Source organism: Natrix helvetica (assembly GCF_964273705.1).
Source record: "Natrix helvetica genome assembly, chromosome: 4".
In the NCBI taxonomy this organism is placed as follows: Eukaryota; Metazoa; Chordata; class Lepidosauria; order Squamata; family Natricidae; genus Natrix; species Natrix helvetica.
In genome coordinates, this window is record NC_138550.1 from 128,308,001 (window position 1) to 128,331,953 (window position 23,953).

Genomic DNA, 23,953 nt, shown 5'->3' on the forward strand with positions numbered 1-23,953 from the left:
AAAGTCATTTCTCCTTGCCTATTATTTCTCACCTACAAAATGCTTCTTGTGCTGAGATCCATGTTCATGGGAAAAAACCTGGATTTGTATCTATTCCATCGTCTCAATATGGCATTTCTAATGATTTTTAAAATCCACATTTACCTGTACTTTATTGTAACATAAATATCCATGCCACCCAAAGCTCTGGTCATATTCTTATTCTAAAGTCCTTCTATTTTTCAGCAATAGCCATTATTTCATCCAAACCAAACAACAAAGTACAATTTCAAATCAAGTAAACCCCATCCTCCTCCTTCCCTTTCATTTTGAAAAAAAAATATTTCAAAGAATATGGTTGTTGATTCAGTATGAGGGTTAAGTAATTAAGAAATCTATCGTGTGAGATTTTAGTTTGGGAAGGGAAAAGTATAAAGCAGGGATAAAGAAATGTGTATTCCAGTTATCTTGGTTACCAACCTCATTACACTGTACCAACTAACATTCTGGATGATAGTCACATATCATGAGCTCACATATTGGTAACCTGTGTTATAAAAACTCAGATGATATTAGATAAAAGGAAAACAATACAGGAAATTATTTGATGCTTCTTAGAGATTGTCCATATTTTTCCAGTCCCACTCTGATACCCCACAAGCTATGGACACAACTACTGCATGGATGAACTTTGTCAATTTTTCGTTGACTTTCCATACACTGATTCCTGCTAGCAATATGGTTGTAGAATGATCCTCAGTGTCTTTCAGGTCTGGGAAGAAACAGAGTAAAAGCTTCCCTTAGTGTGTTATAAATGCAATTTAGGATCCAGATTAGAAAAACTCTGCTATAGACTAGGAGCAAACTAAGAACTTCTGACTCCTGAGAATTCAGTTTCCATGAGAGGTTTCCCCTACGACACATACACATACTTACACATATTTCAATATCTATTATTTGAACTGAAATGACTACTTCCATCTGTTTAAAAGAGATTTGCCCTTCAGTCAAATGGCAGGTGCAAGGGCAGTAGCAGAGGTGAGCTTTCTTTATTTTTTTTATTTATTTACTTAATAAATTTATTTACTTACTGAATGTCTACACCACCCATCTTTCAGCAACATAAGAAAACCTTACAAATACATAAAAGCACAGCTTTAAAAACAGTTTAAAAACTTGTTAAAACTTTTAAAAATCAGATTAAAATTAAAAGACTAGAAATGTAACAAAGCAGCTGGAGTGCCATCAGGCCACTGAACATCTCCAGACCTTTATATCAGGGGTGAATTGCTACCGATTTGGGCCGGTTCGCCCAAAACAGTAGAAAAAATGCTACTGGTTCGCCCGAACTGGTAGTTTAAAAACGCTTTTAAAAGTTTTTTAAAAGTTCCAACAATGGTGTGGCACAGCTGATTGTCGCACAGCTGATCGTCCAAACTTTTTTTAAACTTTTTTAAAGCATTTTTTTGTACTAACGTTTCAGGCAAAATGCTAAAAAGGTTCCAACGATCAGCTGTGACAATCAGCTGTGCAGCGCGATTGTGGGAAACTTTTTTGTGTGTGAAGTCCAGCTGCTTTTGCATAGTGTGTGTGTCAGTTGTGAAGCTTTTGTGTTATTTTTGTGTAAAGTGTGATAGTTGGTTTTTGAGCTTTCTGTGAGGTTCCTGCTTGTTGCAGGGCCCTTTTTGTGTGAAGTCCAACTGCTTTTGCATTGTGTGCGAGTCAGTTGTGTAGCTTTTGTGTTATTTTTGTGTAAAGTGTGATAGTTGGTTTTAAAGCTCTCTGTGAGGTTCCTGCTTGTTGCCTGCCCGCTCCATGATCACCAAGCCATGCCCACTCAGTCACTTGACCACCAAGCCATGCCCACCAAGCCATGCACACAGAACCAGTAAGGAAAATTTTTGAATTTCACCATTGCTTTATATACTTTTAGACCCCTGTGCTAATTAGCAAACCCAGGCTTTAATGCTTTTCAAGGAACCAGAAGAATGGAGAGTCACCTCACCTCTGCAAGTAAGATGTACCATAAGATGAGAGAAGCAGCTGAGAAGGGCTTCTTCCTAGATCCTGCCAGGTGAAACTCCATGCAGCTTGACCGCCCTACTTGGCCAGGTGGGATGGGTCAATATAATTAGGATAAGATGGTTCCTTGGATATCCTATGATGTGAGAAGTATAAAAGTGATGACCAAAATCCTGAATTGGATCTGGAAGAAAACTGCACCCAGTACAACTTGGGAAGCTTCATTCTAAGGAAGCAAAGATTGAAACCCCCACAATATTTGACCATTACCTGTCAATTAAGTGTGTGAACAGTGTTATCATTAATTTAGATCTTGGAATAGGTTCAGTTTTCTCATTCAAAGATGTCCAGCCTGGTATTTTCCAGAAGTGCTGGGACAAGAAATCCCAACATGGCTGACTGGCATCATTGGCTATTTTGGGAATTAAAGTACCAACCAATCCGGAGAAGAAAGGTTGGGGGAAAACTATCCAAACAAGCTCTCTTACAATGAGTATGCTTAAAGGCACTCATTCAGTTTCAAAAGCCAAGCTAACAAGGATTATACATGGGCAACATCAAATCTGAAAGTCTCTCAGCAGTAATTGGATTATACAGCTGAATGAAACTAAAGGTCATTAATTTCTCATAAATACAATTATAAAAGAATTTCCAACAGTCTGAAGTGGCCATATCATAAGCAGAATGTAATTAACTACCATGTAAGCTCATATTTACCCTATTTCTGTTCTCATCTTTATGCTGGAAAAATTATGTATCTCTACAGTCTAAACAGGATGGTTGTATGAAGCCAATTAATCTATTCTTGTTAAAAAGGAAAGCCTCACAGAGAAAAGTATGCTTCCCTGCTATTAATTTAATTATAGCAAGCTGCATTTGAGTGCTTACAGCTCACAATATTTACAGAAGAAATGTAACAAATAAAGAACTATTCAAGGCAAGCTTAACAGCCTACTAAATCTACCTGTTACATGTAAATCAGGAGGGGCCCTAGGCCACACACAAGCCCAGGACTCCATTCCTCAGCTCTTGAGATTCCCTCTGACCAAGATTACTAAAAACCAACAATATAACTTCCCTACACTGTGAAATGGAAAACAGGTGACAGTAAACCCTAAAAAAGCATTTTATTATTATTTTAAATATATATCCTCAGCCATTGAAAAGATTGTCCTTTCTCACATACATAATGTGGCTCCATCCAAATGAATTTATCATTATATGGGATGACTTTCCCAGTAACATAAGGCCATCTGCTTAATTGACAAGCTATGTATAATTAATAAATATTGATCTTAGCAGGACTGTGGGCTTTTCTGCCTGCAGTAGAGATGGTATTCAGCAGGTTCTGACCAGTTCTAGAGAACCGGTAGTGGAAATTTTGAGAAGTTCAGAAAACTGATAAATACCATCTCTGACCAGCCCCGGGCCCATCTATTCTCTGTCTCCCAGGTCTCAGCTGATCGGGAGGGAATGGGGTGGGAATGGAGATTTTACAGTATCCTTACCTTGCTATGCCCATCAAGCCACACCCACCAAGCCACGCCCACAGAATCGGTAGTAAAAAAAATTGAATCCCACCACTGGCCTGCAGCCTTAAATTGCTTGAATGTTATGCATAAACTGGGTGGAAATGAAGTAGGCTTTTTTAAAAAAAATCACTTTTGTAATTTCAATTTCTTCCACCACTTTGCTACCAGTGATAAGGAATGATGTTTTATACAGACTACACTTCCCACAGCCCCTAACTTTTACATTTTCCTGCTTCCCTATTCCTCCCAGTGACTGTTTTCTTGTTGGACTGGGGAGAAGATAGAAAACAATGTTATGTATTTCTATCCTCAGGAACCAATAGCATATGCTAATATCTACTTCAATCATGCAGATCAATGCTGTATTATCCGATATTTAATTTTCTTAAGTGAACACCATTTAAAATTCATTACAAACACAACTGGGACTGAATTTCCATTGCTAAGCAAGGCAGTTTTTAAGTGAATCATGCCTGATTTATAACCTTTTTTCCATGGTTTTTAAGTGAATCATGCAGCCATTAAGTGAATCTGGCTTCCCCCATTGCTTGTCAGAAGCCAGCTGGGATGGTTGCACATGGCAAATTCATATATATGCCTTTCTATGACCTATCAACATGGATAGGTCATAGAACACTGAATACATTTCCTTTAGAACACAGAACACAACTACAGAAGATAAGCATGGTGAGAATATTAAGTTTGCCTCTTTCTCAAGGAAAGAAAAATTTCCAAACAAAGAAACCAAATTAATTAAATTATTATACTCATAAAAGAGAGGTAATGGAAATAATCAATTTCTGTAGCAAAACAAAAGATAACTGCAAAAGTATATTATAAATTACACCAATCAAATGAACAGAAAGATTACTCAAAATCATAATTGGCTGATGCAGAGACCGGTAAAAATGTTCTATTGTACCTCTAGTCCATTATAGCATTGCATCTTTTTAGGATTTCAATTAGCTAGGAAACTGATTTTATTGGTTTTTGTGGTCCTGCTTTGTACCAATATAAATGAACCAATATAAATGAACTGAGTTTATTGTTAGAAGTAGTAATCTATATGTATGAAAGGTGGATATGCCTACATGTGTATTCCATTTTCCAACTTTTCTCCAGAGCAGTGGTTCTCAACCTTCCCAATGCCGTGACCCTTTAATACAGTTCCTCACGCTGTGGTGACCCCCAACCATAAAATTGATGTCTCAGTTCCTAAGACCATCGAAAATATGTGTTTTCCGATGGTCTTAGGCAGGGGTGTCCAAACTTGGGAACTTTAAGACTTGTGGACTTCAACTCCCAGAATTCTGGGAGTTGAAGTTCACAAGTCTTAAAGTTCCCAAGTTTGGACACCCCTGGTCTTAGGCGACCCCTGTGAAAAGATCGTTCGACCCCCAAAGGGGTCCCAACCCACAGGTTGAGAACCACTGCTCCAGAGCATTCATTATTCGGTTTCTTTCCCATAACAGCTATCCTGTGAAATGGATTGAGTTTTTTAAATATTTTCTAGAGGAAAAATGTGAATACTTTTACAATAATTTTTTTGGATGAGTTTGGGGTCTACGTTCAAGGCCATTTGTTAGCTCAAATGCTAATTTGCATTACATATCAAATCTTCTCTATTGTCCCATTCTAGGTTATATTTATTTGATAATAATAATATACAAATGAAAAGAAAGTTAAAGTATCTTATGCAGAAAACAGGCTTGGACAACATCTCCTTTTAAAACAGATAGTTTTCAGCAACTGAAAACAATCTTTTTTTTTAACATTGAGCTTATAGTGACACCTGCTGGAAGTTTTAAATTTAGTAATAAAATGATAATAAAATCACTATACATGATGCATTGTTACATTTAGATAACCAATATTTATTAATGTGATTATATTTTATTTCACAATATATCTGAATTCATATATCATGCTAGAGCAAAAGAAGACAATCCAGATTATAATTCAATATCTCATTTTCTTATGTGACACACTGAATCACAAGCCAGCCAAACACATTTCACCTTAGCGTATTATGTGAGCTCAAAATAACTGTATGCTAGTTTGTTGTTCAGTGTGTTATTCCAGCCCAGAAAACGTTTTATTACTAAAGAATATAAGCTCATCTTATAAAACTTTTTAACCTTTCAAAAATATTTTAATGATCATTTTCTAATTTCTGGAATATTAGTTTCTCTTTACTTATTCCCTCTTAAAGGTGATTCTTCCTCACTTTATTAACAAATAAGGAAATATTTTTGGATAGAGAGAAGGAAGGAAGGAAGGAAGGAAGGAAGGAAGGAAGGAAGGAAGGAAGGAAGGAAGGAAGGAAGGTCTGAATTTTAAATGTTTCTAAATGCTGACATGTACATTGGATTATAATTTCAGAGCAATAAACTGAACTGTATGCATGTATAGTCACAGTGGTTAATCTATTCTATAAATCTTATAAATATTCCTGGTTTCCAGTAATTTCCTCCACATTCACTGTAGGGCTAGTATTAGAAATGTCAATTTTAATATTCCATTACAGCTTAAGTTTTGTTTATATAATTTTATCATTCACACCTGTTACTCCAAGTAAATTGCCTATTTCTTCAGCAAGAATAAGATGGAGAAACAATATCTACAATATCTTAAAAAGCAGCATCCATTTCCTATTGCTAACAAGGGCCATGAAAAATCCTAATGTAGAGGAAGAATGTTATCAACAAAATATATTCCCAAATGACTATATCTAAACAATGTACTAATTGAGTTTGTTATTTTGTTTTTACTGTAGTTTTCAAGGGATATGTATGGTAGCCCTATGCTTGCACAGTACTTTTCATCCAGTAGCCCTCTTCAGTATATAATTTACTTACTCCCATGCACTGTCGGGGCATGAAACAATACAATGATATAGAAAACTCTTCTTTCCTTCTCTCCCTTCTTTTCTTCCTTCATGTTTTTTTCCTTCTTTTTTTTCCCTTGCATGAACAAAATAAAATTTGCAGTGGACAGCTGCCAATGTTGGAGATATTTGTTTTTGCTCATTTTTACACATATTCCCAGTGTAGTTACAATAGTTTTAAAATATATTAAACTAGTTAAACCTTCTTCTGGACTGACTAAACTCCCTAAAGTTTAATAATCTGGGTTCATTGACAGGGTCTTTTATTCACAGGACACAGTATCTGGCTCTTTCATAACCAAGTTAAACACTGCTTATATTGTGTTTCAACCCTGGAATTTGACATTCAAGAGATCTTACATTATATATGGAGATGCATGGAAGCAACATTGTGAGAGGAGGGTTGTGTTTATCTCTGAAATGTGGACTTGCTAGATGCAACCAATGAGCTACCAAGTGAAATGAAAAGCTGGCTGGCTGGCCTAGCCCTGATCCAGAAGGGCTTTTCCCATTTGAGTTTTAGGAGGGGCATTCTTCACATTCTTAGAGTTTCTATCATTCCTTTTGATGTCAAACTATTGTTCTAAGGGAACAGCATTTAAAAATTAGTCCTGCCTGAGCTAGAAAACTCTATTTCTGCACTTAGGAAACTCTCACTTTCGGCAATTTAGTAGGATTGGTGGTATGGGAGAGAACTGCGAATGGCTGGGGGCTCTCTCTGAATTCTGCAATTAAGACAGCAGTCTGACTCACATCTGCTGAAAGTGAAGACTCTTTGTTTTCCAGGTAACCAGGGAATCCTGAATTGAGCTCCTGAGAAGCAGAAGGAAGTGAGGCCAAGGTTATTTCTGTATCTGATCAATTTCAGTGTCTGGGAGAGGAAGTTGCTCCACTGCCTTCTCCAGAAGGGGCATGGAGTGGCCGTGTGAAACAGAAAAGGAGGAGGCAGAAGTCATCAAGTTTTATAGCCCACCGCTTCCCCGCTGGGAAATCTAAGGAAAGACTTTCCTTTAGGCACTTCGATTGATCCGCCTCAATTGATCCGGTGGGAAAACCAATTTTCTCCTTCCCACAAACGCTTTCAATTCTGAGGCGCTGTGCCATTCTTTCTTTTCAGCGCTGAGGTTCAGGAAGGAAAGACGTCAAAGACACAAATCGCTTCTTTAACCAGCGTCCCCGTTGCAACTGAAGGAGATCGAGTTGTTAGAGGACGGCGGACCTCTATCAGACCTATCCAGAGCCGCCCTGATGTTTTGGACTACCAATACCATCGGCCAGGTCTTGGCTGAAAGCAAAGGGGTGGTAGCTCAGCACATTGGGAGGGCATCGGGTTAGTGAAGGCCACTCTGCTTTTTTTTCTTCGACAAACACTCTTGTTTATTCCTCTACTAATTTTCCCAGAGGGACACCTAAGCAGGAAACCATCGCTCCCTCTCCCGCCCCTCTCTTCAGACTTGTTTTCCCACTCTGTCTTGTAGCAGATGTTTATTGCTTCACATGTCAACTAACCCAGCTAGCATTTATACACTCACATGCCTGCGGGGTGTTTCCACCAGCCGAAGTGATTCATAGGATCGGGCATTGGAGGGGGGAGGGAGGGGAGAGCGAGCCAATCGCCAGTTCAATTGATCGACTTTTCGGGAACTGTCCGTGGTGCTGAACCTCGGAAAGGCAGCAAGTGACGCTTCCTCCGTAAAGGGCGGTCTCTCGAGTTCCCAAAGCCTTCAATTCGCCACGTTTCTAGCCAACCTTTTCGCTTTGGGGCAGGAAAAAAATACGGAATACGGGAAAGGACTTGAAAAGTTTGGTAATTGGGGGAAAAAACTGGGCAGGGGTTTTGAGCGGGAAGAACGGGGAATAAATCTGACGCGAGTGTGCAAGTGATAGTGCCAGCCGAGGTGAGCAAGGCAAGGATTTCCACCTGGCTTCGGAGATCGAAGGGAAAGCTGTAAGTACTTCAAGCACCACCGTACAACGGGTTGAGGAAACCTGTCGGAATGGCCTTCACTCCTTTGCTCTTGGCGTGCAAATACGCTGGGACACAACATGTGAGTCTGAGTTTTCCAGTTGGGAATGCAAAGGCTTCCACTCCTAGATTCAGATGTCACAGTTCTTGATGAGACTCAGAAAGAGACCCATTGGAGCCACGCGGGGAGGAAAAAGACTGTTCAGTCAGAAAGTATCTCTCCTTAGAAAGCTGGGGAAAGTAGGGGCAGTAGTTTTGTCAGGTTGACGTTTGCGATTGTTTTGGTTTTCTTAGGAAACTTGAAGGGGGCAAGGGGACAGAGAAGAATTTAGCAGATGGCATTGCCAATTCCAAAAGGACGTTAATCTGGAAAAAATGCCAAGCAAGGTCCGCATCAAAAAAACGTCATATGTTTCAGTCGGAACGGAGGAAGAGCGAGCATAGGTTGGAAAAGAATTGTACAATATGAAACGGGGGCGGGGGGGGGATCTGTATTTATACGTAAGAAATATCTGAAGAAGGTTGATAGGTGGATGAGAACATATTGCTCTTGTTCTTGTCTTCCAAGCCAAAAAACCCCGCGGCAATAGATTAAGTCTAGCAAACACGCCATCAGGCAAGAATCCGCGTGCTTAGCCATGTAAGAAATTTTGCTTTCAAAACTAAGAGAAGTCTTGATTTCTGCTCGTCAGTGAGCTCTGTTCCCGCTGGATCTCGGTGTACGGTACCTTAATTCGTTTTTTCATTGGTGACAATTACAGCAATTCTTTTTTAAAAAAAATAGGGAACATATACTATTTTTAAAGAGGCAAGAAAGTAAACGAACGGAAAGTATAACACGCGCCTTCGGTCAGCCAAATCTTCCGCAGGTTAACGCCAGAGGGCGCAATATCGAACTAGCGAGAAGAGCAGGAAGGATGCTACAAGTAATTCAAAAAGTTAGCAAGCTTTCTATTGCCGGCCTAAAAGCCTAATATAATTTTGAAACTAGCTTCAACGAAGGATAATAAAATAGAACAATAAATATTTTTTCCCAGGTAGATAGGATGAGCCCATCAACATATGCATAACTCCGCCCAAAAAAAAGAGAGGGTCCTGGCTGGTTGATTTCATAAATCCCCATAGAACTTACCCTCTTCTTGAAGAGATGGAGCCTTTCTTCTTTAACAAAATCAGTATACTTCCTGTCTGTTTCTCAGCTTTGCAAGCTGGCTGAGATGATGGCTGTTGTGGGCAAAGACATTAGGAAAGAGGGATGGATAAGTTATAATAATGTCTGGATGAAATTACAGTTCAGAAAGATTCTTTTTAAACATCTCATAAAGGCTTAGAAGATTTTAGACTGCTTTTAGTAACTGAATAATTCTAATTTTCAATGCTGGTGCTGTGTCAATGTTTTACATAGCTATCTGCTTAGGGGAGAAAGATTATTTGGGTTGGGGAAAATGAGTGTTTGGGAAAATTATTTTCTAAGCTCCTTTGAAAATAATCCTTTTGATCTTAAGAGGCAGAAAAAGGTTTTTTTTTTTAAATACTTAAACTTAGAGCAGTGTGTGCTTTAAAAAGTCAACATATGCTTGCATATAATACATAAACACATTTGTTGCTAGATTAGCTTTTTTTTAATCTCATGACATTTATTGTTTTATCAATGTATTAAATACAAGGAGAAATAAAAATAGGAATTGCATACACAATATTGTGAAATTACAGCTTACAATTCTTTAGCAGGTGTTGGCCTTTGTACATATGAAGTTCTTCCCGAGAACCTACATTGTTATAATGTATCAGTCTAATATGTGCGGATCCAAGCAGGAAGACATTTTGTATCTGACAGATAGAAATTTTGTCAATGCTCAGATTTTCTAAGGGCTGTCCAAGATTTTTTGGTATGGCACCCAGTATATAAATGACCATTGGGACCATAATGGCCAGCTTGTGACATTGTTTTCCCATTGCTGTAGTTGGTTGTCCAGCAGCCACATTTTAGATGGTATTTAGCACATCTGTCCACCTATTGAATCCTTTTCAAGGACCTGGGATAGCCAGATATTATTTTTAATAATGTTAAAGGTACCATTGCAAGATGTAAACTGTTCCAAGTGAAGTGATTTTGTGAATGCTGATGGTATTTAAGTTGTGTCTCAAATGTTTTGGAATGGTATCCAAGGAGCCTATTACTATTGGCATTGTCTGCCACAGTTGTTTACTTCTATTTGCAAGTCTTTATATTTTTTTGATTTTCTTGAGTTCTTTCTCTTCTGCTGTCTCCAGGTATTGTAATGTCTACTATTCAGACTTTCTTTGGCTTTCCTATCAATAGCACACAGGGTACAATGAAATAAAAATACTTCCCATTGTCTACTCAACGTTTTATTTTGTCACATAATTGAGTTAGGCTCTATTGACAAAAACTCATGAATCTGAAACCACCTTCTGTGACTAGCAAATTTTATTATAAAGCATAATCTATGCTTTTTAAGAAAATGTGTTAGTTGGGAAAAGTGCCATCAGACTCCTCCTGATACCCTGTCACCAGAAACTTGCAAAAAGGTTAAAGTTGCACATTGATTTCCTCTTGCCTTTTAATATCAAGATCTCCTTCTTTGTTATATATATCAAATTCAAAGCAAAAAATCTTGAGACTCAATCATTTGACCAGTCAATATTGGGGAACTTAAGCAACAAAAAAGATAATAATACAACATGGTATACTATGAGGTTTTCATAGTATATTGATTTTCTTTTGGACATTGTAATTTATTATGCACATCATAAATGGTCAGGTGGACATTGCAGACATCTGAATTTTGCTCCATAGTGAAAATATTGCAACTTAGTAGGAATGAATGCATAAATGAACATGGCAGCTAGATGGTGAGAATTCTAAAGCTAATATTGTTGTGGTCTGCCAGTAGCCAGCGGAGCTGGCAGATTTGGACAATCAGGAGATTTGGGATGAACATGGGCCATTCCTGGAGTCTGGGGAAGGCTCTGACAAGTGCTCTGCATTGGAGGAAGAGATGGGGCCAGGCCCGTCTGACAATTATCAGCTGCCTTCGAAGTCAGACATCACTGAGGCAACCGAACAGCTAGAGCCTGTTCCCAGTGTGTGCATGTGCAGAGTTGCCAGACAAAGGGAACAGCTAAGGAACAAGGGTCGACTTGGGAGTAAGGCCACAGATAGATGGTGAATGGCCCCTCCCATAGGGAATAAAGGAGGAGCAAAAGGAGAGGGATGTTTGCAGGAAAAAGTTCATTCCTGCATTCTTGCCAAGTACTGCTGTGTCTGAAAGATATCGGCCTGGTCACTCTCCAAGCCTGATAACGGTTGATAAACTATCTTGAAAGACTGTGGGCGGGACTTTACTAGAGAGGAATTCATTGTAAATTAAATAAAAGGGGTTTATTGGGACGAGGACTTGGCTTCATGCTGCTGGGAAAGCCTAGATCAGAACAAATATACATTATTTCAGCCAAAGTGGATAACCCATTTTGGGGTTTCTGATGCATGTTATTACATTTCTTATTGCTGTTTGGCCATTATTAAAAATACCACCTTTGCTCTTAGGTGTACCAGATGTATGGCTCCTAGTGCTGTAGAATAGAAGGGTGCTGTGTAGCTATTTCTGTTTTTCCCTCCTTAATGGTTTTTTCCTAGTCAGAAAACATGGTTACAAGTGACAGAAAGTGTTATCTGTTTACTTCTACAAAAAAGCCAGGGTATTTACATGATGCCTTCTTTTTCAATATATTTCAAGGATGTGAAAAGGCACAGTGTGTGTGGGGGGGGGGGTGGAGCATTCTAAAATGGAAAAACCAATAACGTGAATCCTTAAAGCATTGAATAGGTTTTGTATTTCTGGAATGAAGTATAGTATTTTGAACCTGTCTTTCCTAAATGAGAATGCAAGATCAGTTTTGGTATAATTTAGGAACAAAAGTGAGCTGGAATAAAGCAGTATGTAACAATATACCATCTGCTTTATTATAGCTTTCATTTGTTATGCAAGCCAAAGAACTTTTGGAAATAATGACTAGGTTAATCTTCCTGTCAATCCTGAAAATATGCTTTTCAGATTCAACAAGCGCTGTTCCTGTCTCATTCACAGGATTTTTGCTGAACAACAAAGCAGCTGTCAGGGACATATTCCATTTGTTAAGACATAGATCTGTTTGCATTTCGAACAGCAATTAGAAAAAAACTTTGGCTTCCATTGCCACATGGCAGCTATCAACAACCCAGCATACAGCTTTTTCTGGCATGTTTAATCTATTTCCTAATATTCTATTTTGCAGCTCATGGGATCAGAGCAGGTAGAAATGCGCAAAAGGCAGACCTCTGCATCTCAGAATATACCAAGCTCTCTACTTGCCCAATCTGGGATAGAGACTCCAGGCTCCAATCCCTGCTGCTTCTGTTGGTGTTGCTGTTGCAGTTGCTCCTGGTATGTCTTTAAAATATATTCAATTCAGCCAGAGGGAAAAGGACAGCTAGTTTCCATAGGAACATAGACATATGTCTCTTGGGTAATCAAATAAGCAGGAAAGGAAGATACCTAGAGTAAGCTAGGCAATAGCTGTGTGGAGATGAAAACAAAATCATGTTGTTTGTGGAGTTGCACAAAGATGCAAAAATTGATGCTATTCACACATTATGTGTTTCCCATTTAATTTTCCAAACAGGATAATTTCATTGACAAATACACTCTAGATCTATAAAGTTGGAAGTGGTTTAAACAGGGTTAAATCAGATTATTAATAAAATGTGAATTTCACTGCTTAGTATTCCACTTTGTTTTTGCTTTATTTTCTTTAAGCATAATAGGCTACTGAACTCAGGAAGTGAGAGAATAGGAAGCCTAGCCTCTCATCCCTCCAATTATTGGGATAAATATAAATGTCTATGCAATGTGTATAGGGTTAAGGTTAGGTTTAGTTGGCAGTCAACAGAATTAGTCTGCAATATTGCATTATAACCACTGTACCACCATGCATTTAATAGGTGGCCATATGTAGCTGTTATATCATGGATGATAGTTCTTCAGTACAGAAGCAATTCAATACAATAGTAGAGTTGGAAGGGACCTTGGAGGTCTTCTAGTCCAACCCCCTGCCTAGGCAGGAAACTTTATACCGTTCCAGACAAATGGCTATCCAACATCTTCTTAAAGACTTCCAGTGTTGGGGCATTCACAACTTCTGGAGGCAAGCTGTTCCACTGATTAATTGTTCTAACTGTCAGGAAATTTCTCCTCAGTTCTAAGTTGCTTCTCTCCTTGATTAGTTTCCACCCATTGCTTCTTGTTCTGTCCTCAGGTGCCTTGGAGAATAGCTTGACTCCCTCTTCTTTGTGGCAACCCCTGAGATATTGGAACACTGCTATCATGTCTCCCCTAGTCCTTCTTTCTCTTAAGCTAGACATACCTTCATATTAATTCATAAGATCTTGAAATATTTGATCCATAGTAGATAAAATTCTACATAACAAATTTCTGAATAATAAAACTCATTTTTTTCATATACATCGTTATTCTATTTTATACTAGTTTTAAAATAGATGTACAGTTACAATGATGGAAACAATTTCTCAGTTAAGTTCTTCGTAAATCATCAATTAAGTGTGATGCCAAAAAAAAAGTTCTACCACTTTTAGTGGCTAGAATCTGACCAAAACTAGAATAATCTCACAACATGGTTTATTTCTTGGGAATAACTATTTTGGGAACAAAGACAGATGTGAAACAAGCTACAAAATAATGTTCTACTTATATCTCAAGTTTACAAAAAAGCATTTTTTCCAATAATCTGAATTGGAAAGAAAAATGAATAGTAATAAAAATAGTATTACCATACTATACCATGGTATTCTACTGCGACGACTCGGGGGGTTAGGAGTGTGGGGCACCGTTTTACGGTGGTTCTCCTCCTACCTGTCGGATCGGTCGCAGTTCGTGTTGACTGGAGAGCAGGGATCGACCCCGAGGCGCGTCACTTGTGGGGTGCCCCAGGGGTCGGTTCTCTCACCCCTCCTGATCAACATATATATGAAACTGCTGGGCAAGATCATCCGTGGTTTTGGGGTACGGTATCATCAATATGCTGATGATACCCAACTTTTCATCTCTACCTCAAACCACCCAAACGATGCCCTCGACGTGATGTCCCGATGCCTGGAGGCTGTGCGGATCTGGATGGGGAGGAACAGGCTCAAGCTCAATCCCTCCAAGACTGAGTGGCTGTGGTTCCCGTCATCCCGATTTGTTCATCTTGTTCCATCTTTGATGATAGGGGGAGAAATTTTAGTCCCCTCAGAGAGAGCCCGCAATCTGGGAGTCCTTCTGGACACAAGGCTTAGTTTCGAAGATCACCTGACGGCTGTGACCAGGGGGGCCTTTTACCAGGTTCGCCTGGTACGTCAGTTGCACCCCTTCCTGGATCAGGATGCTCTATGCACAGTCACTCAGGCCCTCATCCTTTCTCGCCTGGACTACTGCAATGCTCTCTACATGGGGCTGCCCTTGAAGAGCACCCGGAGGCTTCAGCTGGTCCAGAATGCAGCCTGCACTGGTTGCCAGTTGTTTTCTGGGTGCGATTCAAGGTACTAATTATGAACTTTAAAGCTCTCCATGGCTTAGGCCCAGGGTACCTGCGAGACCACCTACTGCCACCAGTAGGCTCCCACCGTCCAGTGCGATCCCACAGAGTTGGCCTTCTCAGGGTGCCGTTGGCCAAACAGTGTTGGCTAGCGACCCCCAGGGGGAGAGCCTTCTCTGTGGGAGTTCCTTCCCTCTGGAATGAGCTGCCCCAGAGCTTCGCATAATCCCTGACCTCTGGTCCTTCCGACGCACCCTAAAAAGTTGGCTTTTCCAACAAGCCGGCCTGGCCAGTTAATTTTATCTAATTTTTTAAATGTTAGTGTTATATTAATTAGGTTTGTTTTTTGGATTGTTTCTAATTTCCTTTTAACTTTTGTAATATGTGTTTTTTAATGCTGTACGCCGCCCCGAGTCCTTTGGGAGAAGGGTGGCATATAAATCCAATAAAACAAAACAAACAAACAAAACATAGTAACCTTAAGTATAAAATCATCAATATTTGAAGCAGAGAGAAACTGAGAAGAGACAACCAGTTAGACTTTTGTGAGGCATCATTTCAACAACAATTTAGCATCAATAAGACTTTTAATATTAAATTATAAAAATATTTACAAATATAATAAATCTTCCGGGTAATAAATATCAGTGCTCAAAGATCACACCCATTGGCCTGTGAGGCATGACAATTTTATTTATCTGGAGAAAGAATAATGTCTTTTCATATAGTTTTGTCAGGGATTTTAGGCTGAGTTATTCTCAATCATTGTTAATCCAGATAATCTTACTGTAGAAATTTACTAAATTCATTTGCATTCCACCTTTAAATATGTTTTTTTTGGTGTGTGTATATACACACACACACCATGTTTTTAAAAAGCTGAATGTACACTTAATGATATAGTTAATGATAAAGCACAATTAAATATAGCTAGGAAAAACGTATCTTGGAGATAAATGTGGCAGGCAGTAAGGAATTTTTCAATGTCATATTGACCTTCTAGGAAAAATGGAAGATGCATGGTATGTTTCAACTAAGACATGAAAATCTACTTCAAGTCCTCTTTCAGTTATGGAAGTTTACAGAGTGATTTGGGGCCAGTTACTAACTTTTACTCCCACCTATTCACCTTATGCTGTTCTTGAAGAAAAAATGTAACAGGAAATGCTGTCTGTGCTGCTTTGAGCTCTTGAATGGAAAGAGAAATATAAATGGGGCAAATAATAGTATTTGAAAAACCCAATACAGATAACTGCACTCAGAACTAAAGCAAACAAGGAAGAGGTAACATCTAATGATGTTTATGTTCTCATTTACCATTCCAAAACGCATTCACTGGGTAGGTAGATAACATATGTAGATCCCCACAAAAGAGCTTAACTCCCATCTCTTGGGGGAAGTCTTCCATTAAATTATTTACTATTTATTAAATTTATATGCTACCCATCTCACTGTTGAAGTGACCCAAAATGTATTCTACAATTAAACAATCTAGCCTGCACTCTAGACACACGTACTGAGACAACCTGTCTCATTAATGCTTCTCCAGATTCATCTGTGCCATCTCTTAATTTTTATTTATTTATTTATTTTATTATTCGTATTTATAGAAACCCCCCCTCTCCCGAAAGGGACTTGGGGCGGTGTACAGTCACTAAAATGCGTTATAAAATACATACATAAAACAGTTAAATAATTAAATACGTAGGTGGAGGAGGTTGCAAGACTGTATATAGAATAATAAATATAGTACATTAAAAACTCTAATAACCCAAGAGTTAAAATATTACCCAAAATTACCCATTAAAATATATCCATCGGGAAGCAAAAACTAAGAATGTGCCAGGCCAGCTAATCGAAACAGGTGAGTTTCTTAAAACTATCTTGCTTTAAAAAAACTTGGCCAACCACTCTAATAATTGCTCCTAAGTCTATTATCTGCCCTGCTCTGGTGCTTTCTTATTTTCTATTTTTTCCCTCCATAACAGCCCTTCCTTGACTGGTGGAATGCCTTTTCAATTTAGGTATTTATTGATTTATTGATTTTTGTGGTCCTTTAAATTCTTGAGGAAATGTTTCTACATTTTTTATTCCATTCATCTGTATTTGCAGTGACGTGCGGTGAGGTTTATGACTGGTGAGGCACTGACACACTGCTGAGTTTCAAATATTTTTAGACTTGTGGACTTCAACTCCCAGAATTCCACAGCCAGGCATGCTCAGTTCCAATTTAAAGTGACAGCATTTGTTTTTCTCCTTTGCTCCTTCTTTCTTTTTCTTCTCCTTCCCCTCCTTCCTCCCTCTATCCCTTCCTCCCCCTCTCTCAAACACACACACACACACACACACACACACACACACACACACACAGAAGTTGGATTGGACTATCTCTCCTACCCCTTCCCTCTCTCACTCACTCTCAAACAACCCCCCCCCCCCAAAAGTTGGATTGGATATCTTTTCCAGTGGCTTGAAAGCAGCTCCTCTGCCATCCCCCCCCCCCATTCCCCTGCTGCCTTTCCCAAACACCTCCACCATTGCAAATGCAGCCTGCTGTCTGGGTGGGAAATGCCTGGAACACAATAAAGCCCACCCACCACCTCCTGCTGGCAGGCTGGGGTGAGAGGAGAGGCAGAGAAGCCGGAGGAGAGCCGAGCCGAGCCTTCCAAAAGAAAGAGGCTGGGGGGAAGTGTGTGTACTACAGCATGGCTCTTTGCCTGGCTTCCTGCCTCCTCCTGTGGTCTCCTCAGTGCTCGCTTGTGCTCTCCCTCCCCAAGTGTAGTTTGATTGCAGGTGGAGCCACGTTGCCTGTTCAAACTTGTAATCAGTGAAGCTGGCCTAGATTTTTATATAGTTTTATCCAGCTGTGTGTGTGTGAGAGAGAGAAATGAATGGGGGCCTGGGGAGGAAGTCACTACACTTGGGGAGGGAGAGCACCAGTGAGGTTAAGCAGAGTCATCCACGGTGAGGCAGCAACTAGCTCAGCTTTTTCCTTTTACTTTTTTTTTTCATGATGAGAGTGGTGAGGCTGTGCCTCACTTGCCTCACCTGACTGCACGTCACTGTGTATTTGTGGATGGATTCAAGAGTATCTCAGATTATATCCATCAGATTACAACATTTGAAGTAAGCGTCATAACTAAGGTTATATTATAGGAAAACAACCTTTATCCAATCATTAAGTGTATAAATACCCATTAGATTCTCAGTTGCAACAGGACTGCTTTGAATTTCCTAACTGAATTATTTTAAAGATAAAAAGAGAAAGGAATCTGAATGGATCAACATTGAAGGACATGTCCAGCATCACCTGCTATTTTCTTGACTTAAATCCATTACAACTTTGAAAAACTAAAATATATTAAGATCATTAAAGGTAAAGGTTTCCCTGTCCAGTCATGTCTGACCCTATCCCCAAGGCAGTGTTCTCTGAAGATTTGTGGCCAGCATCACTATATACCATAGATGCATGGAAAAGTTAACTTCCCACCAAAGTGGTACCTATTAATCTACTCACATTTGCATGCTTTCAAATTCCTGGGTGGGCAGGAGCTGAGGCAGGAACAGCAGTTTACCATGTTGCTTGGTGCTCAGATCTTGAACCCAGGCTGTCAGCTTTCCAGCTGACAAGCTGTGTCTTAAACTGCTGAGCATCAGATTTCTCCCCATTTTAAAAAATATATAATAGTCTTTCTATCCTGAACTTTGAAAACAAGGCGTCAGAGACTGCCAAAAAAAAAAAAAAAGTATTGTAGAGAAAAGGAAATTAATATTATAAAGATACTGTGTATCTTTGACCTGGTTTTGCAAAATAGGAAGAAATAGACAGCCAAGACTGTAATTCGGTAACACTTACCACAGAGTATATCCCATTGAAAATTTCTAAATTTATTTATAATTCTAAAGCAAATATAACATTTCTTCCAAGGCAAGTCAGAACAGTTCTTTCCAATGAAAAACCTTCTGTAGATTTACATGAGTTCAAACTAGGAAGCATATGAAAGATTCTGATAAAAAATTATAAAAAAGGGTCCTTCTTGACGTAAGAACAAATGACAATAAGAGAATGTGCATTAATGACCTTGAGTGGTTGGACATCTGAACATTAAAGTGCTAATTTGTTTTCAGATAAATCTCTCTGTGTAATATTTTACCATTCTTGCCGTCTTTCATACTACAGAAATCACATTTGCTAAAAATATTTTCTCTTCTGCCCCATATTTTTAAACTAAAGCACAGACAGCCAAAATAGTATATGTACCAATATTTTTATAAGAGATTAAAAATGAGATGTGTTATCATTCAACACATGTTTAGGAGAAATTAAACGGTATCTTAGTGGAATTCCTATACTGGGGGAATTAGATTGTAACCTATATTTAGGTATCAACCCTAATGGTAAATTTAAAAATATCAACAAATTGTTTATTTCAGTTTCACCAAACTTTTGTTTTATTACAGTCTTGCTGTTAGGAATCAAGATGAAAGTACAAGGGCAACAGCAAATGAAATTGGATCAGAAATGGTTCCATATATTGAACAAGGGTAAGGATTAACTGCTAAAGTCATTGTACTGCATTTAAAGCACTCACATTTCTTAGATACCGTGATCATGTATTTTGGGAGGGTTGGAAGTTGTAGTTCTACATATTTAGACGATATCACATGGGATAAAGTTATTACCATTCTCATACTAGTTCAGCATATTTTGGTTATAATGAGATCATTGTCATGCAATACACTCACCTATAAACTGAATCTAGTTAAAATGTGCTTTGAAAATATATGAGAAATTAATGCAAGAATTTGTTTTTCCATTTTAACACTTTATGAAAATATGAAAAAAACTCTATTGCTTTTGTTCATTAATACTGCAGTTACAGGATAGCATATAAGAAAGAATATGAAAGTACTGGTTATACTGAGTTTATTGTAGATAATTGTACTGGTCAGTTCAGTACTAAACATACTACAATAAGATAAGAGATAGAGAAAATACTGACAGAGTATTTTATTGACAGAGTATTAATAAGATAAAGTATTAGTCATCACCTTATGCGTTTTTTGCATTTTTTTAAACTATTGTAACTTGCTTCAAATTTCAGATTTATCGATGCATAAAACCTCCTAAATTCCACATTTTCCTCCCATACCATGGTAACCATATTTATTATTTTTCATTCATTTATAGCTCAACACCATCTTTGGAAGAAGCAAGTGCTTGGAGGCATTCCTTTGACAAACTGATGGCAACACCTTCAGGTCGAAATGCTTTCAGAGAATTCCTTCGGTCAGAATACAGTGAAGAAAACATGCTTTTCTGGCTGGCCTGTGAGGACTTAAAACAGGAAACCAGCAAGAATGTAATTGATGAAAAAGTCAGGCGAATATATGAAGATTATGTTTCCATTCTTTCTCCGAGAGAGGTTTGTTACATTTTGTAGTACCCTTGGTTTTAAATGGAGTCAACCAAAGAAATACAATGAACTCTTCCAAGCTGTCCTTGTTCAGATGGCGTATTTCAAAGATTAAGACTGTTACACGATTTTTAAGATTTTTAAAGTTTGATAGTTTTATTTTATAACATTTAAACATTTATTCTTGTGAGGTGATTTGAAGGGATGGTCTTCTTGGGCTAAAAACTACTATACTAAAATGTTAAAACTTAGAATATATGTGTTCTAATAGAAAAGAATAAATTATCTTTAAGCATACCACTGAGGATGATAGGCGTAAGTGCATAAGTAAGAGACAGTTATAGAATTTTAACTTATCTTTCTAGAAGACTAACGGTTCAATCTCATAGGATGTTTCAAAAAATTTAATTTTTCTTTCTTTCCCCATTGCTAATGAAGTCCAGCAACATAGTACACCGATATATGGACAGATTTATTAAAATCTAACCTTGTTACAATTATACAATGTCTTAGAATACCTTTTAGGTATTGATAAATATTTGTTGTGTAATATTCCATTAATCAATTACCACTTTGTAAATTCATAAAATAGATTTTAATACAAAGTTTTTAAAAACAAGTGTGTTTACTTCATGAAGGGACTGCATTTGTGAAAGCTCTTTGAATGTAATATTTGATTTGTGATGGAAAATTGTGTTAATCTCTGATGGAGATTTAGATGCCTTAGTATCATGGATTCCACAATATCCACATCTGTATTAAATCCATCCTGGATATTCTTCGAAGAAAATATTCATTTGAAGAAAACTTTTTGTTTGTCGTTCTTCAAGCAAAAACAAAAGTTGTGGATTTTATAATAAAGACTAGATGAAAGTAGAACACTCTCAAATGTTTTAGTGGTAATAGAATGTCCTCCAGTTATTTAAAAAAAAAAGGTATACACAATGTGAAACTATAAAATTGTTTCCATTGTTAGCCACAGAATTGAGGAAAGATATTATTGAACACTTTAATAAATTCATTTATTAACAGGTCAGTCTGGACTCCAGAACAAGAGGAATTATTAACCGGAATATAATGGAACCATCGATACATACTTTTGATGAAGCACAATTCCAAGTTTATATGTTGATGCTCAGAGATTCCTACCCTCGGTTCGTGAACTCTGCTATTTACAAAGAATTAGTTATGGAACATTTTCAAACAACTGCTAAATCGTAGAATTTAAATTTATTTTGCATCTAATTACCTACTTACACAAATAAAACTTTGGCCTACTATCCATGAATATGGGTTTTAGAATCAACAAGCTGATTACCGGTACATAACAGTAATTAGGTAAGAAGTGCATCTTAATACAATGGTAACAGTGTTCCAAAGTTTACAAATTCTAAAACTTCACATTATTTCCTGAATTTTAAGTAGTTCTGCCTAAATTATATGCTGATGGAAGATATATAGAAAAAAATGTTAACAGCAGGAACATGCACTATAGTAAAATTCTGAAATGTATACACAGCTTTTAAATAACAATTCTATGATCTATCTGGAGTGCTTCACTATCCAGATGTCCTATCGGTGGGAGACTGGAAGTGTGGGGTCAGCAATCTTTCCAGTGTTTTTCTTATTTTAAAAATGAATTATTATACTTGATCCAATTTTTCCCCTGCATCAGGGATATGGCAAAAGATAAGTACTTGATCAAACAGATGTCAGTTCTTTCCATTCTGCTCATTGTATAACTCATACTATGCCTCTGATAAAATCTTTTGAATATTAAAGCAATTCATATAAGAGCTGTTGCAAAGCTGTGAGGAAAAATCTGATATTGAATCTTCGGAGCCTCACCATTGATCTTGGACAAGACAATCCAATAAATCTTGTAGCTATTGAGGTTCTGTCTATAGGGATTTCTGATTTTAGCCAAACCTAATTAAAACTTACATATAATAAAACATTTTAAGTTTAATTTGTATAACAGTAATGTTTGTTTACTTAAAGCGCACCAAAATTGGAATGTTTGACCAAACCTGAGGATTTCTATGAATTCTGAAACTGTTTCTCAGTAAGTTACTTGAAGTGACTACTTTGCACTGTACAAATGCTTGCTTTGATATTGAAATGTTCACATGATACTCCAAAAGATGCTTCTTTCAAAAGGCAACTGGACTTTGTTTTTTTCCTTAAAGACAGTTCTTTTCATTCAAGAAGCTTCAGAACTGAAGAAGTCCAGTTACCTTTTGAAAAAAGCAACTTTGGGAAAACCATGACCTGCCTGACTGAGAATCTCCATAGGCATATTCACATAATTTCTTCATGTGTATGACAACTAGCATTGAGTTCTTGAAATAATTCTAAAACTGATTTCCCTTATTTTTCTCTCTACCAACAAAACGTTCAGCTTAAGCATTATTTTTAGAATTCAGAATAATCCAACTTCTCTCCTAAGGAAAAATTATTTTTACTTACAAACTTAATGTCAGGAGTAGCATTTCTTCATGAGTAGCATGAGAGCATTTCAAAGTTAACCAAACAAGGCAAAGCAAAATACACAAACAAAAAAGTCACTGAAGAGATATCACCCATAAAATGTTATTATTGAATCCACAGAATGATTTTTGTTAATATTTCTAGGAAAAAATGGAAAACACATAAAAACTTGATAATCAGTGCTCTAAATTAAGCATCCAGTATGTATCTCAGGTACTTTCATTATGTAAATGGCAATCATAGTTTTAAATATTCATAAACTGGGAAGCCAGTTTAATCTAAGAATATCAATTTGTTAACTATAGAACTTGTTAAAATCTTGCTTTCCAATTGATTTTGGGGGAACTCTGAATAATTATTCTACCACTTAAACTAGGAAACAGCCTAGGCTTTTAAAGAATGTACACATTATGAAAACTCTCTGAACATCTTTAATAAAAAAATAGCTTTACATTTATTTCTTTCATAATTACTTCCTGCTATTAAAGAGTTCATAGAATTGGTATTAATCTTGCTTTACATTTTTACCCAAATACCAAAATAGAACTGTGTGATTTGTTCAGAAATATATATTACTTTCACCAGCAATACTAGAATACATATTCAGCTTTAAGTATTGACTCATTAAATTACCCCATGTGCTGCTGACCATGGAATTAGAATCGGAAGGGACCTTACAGGCCAACCAGTACAACTCCCTACCCAGTACAGGCTTACAACCATTCATTTAGTGACTGCTAGAAGTTACAATGTTACTGAAAAAAGTGACATGACTGTTTTTGTAGTTGCAACATCTGCATGGTCATTTTTATCACTTATGATACTTATGATGGTTGCAGTGACTACTTTTGTGACCTTCTGATAAGCAAAGTCAATGCAGAAGCCAGATTCATTTAACCATTTTACTAGCTTAACTGCAGTCATTTACTTAATTAACGGTGGCAAGAAATATTGTAAATTGGGGCAAAACTTACTTAACAACTATCTTTCTTAGCAACAAAAATTTTGGGCTCAACTGTAAGTCCAGGATTACCTGTACTCAGGGGTGGGCTGCTATGGGTTC

At 37.6% G+C, this 23,953-nt stretch overlaps 1 protein-coding gene across 1 annotated transcript; it reads left to right on the forward strand.

Annotated features, from left to right (window-relative positions):
• Positions 1-12,688: 12,688 nt before the first annotated feature.
• On the forward strand, positions 12,689-21,662 carry RGS20 (regulator of G protein signaling 20; the record flags this gene model as incomplete). Its single annotated transcript, XM_081953345.1, has 4 exons — positions 12,689-12,834; positions 19,445-19,528; positions 20,175-20,409; positions 21,433-21,662. The coding sequence occupies 4 exons, from the start codon at positions 12,689-12,691 to the stop codon at positions 21,619-21,621; spliced, it is 654 nt and encodes a 217-aa protein (XP_081809471.1). The 3' UTR covers positions 21,622-21,662.
• Positions 21,663-23,953: the final 2,291 nt, after the last annotated feature.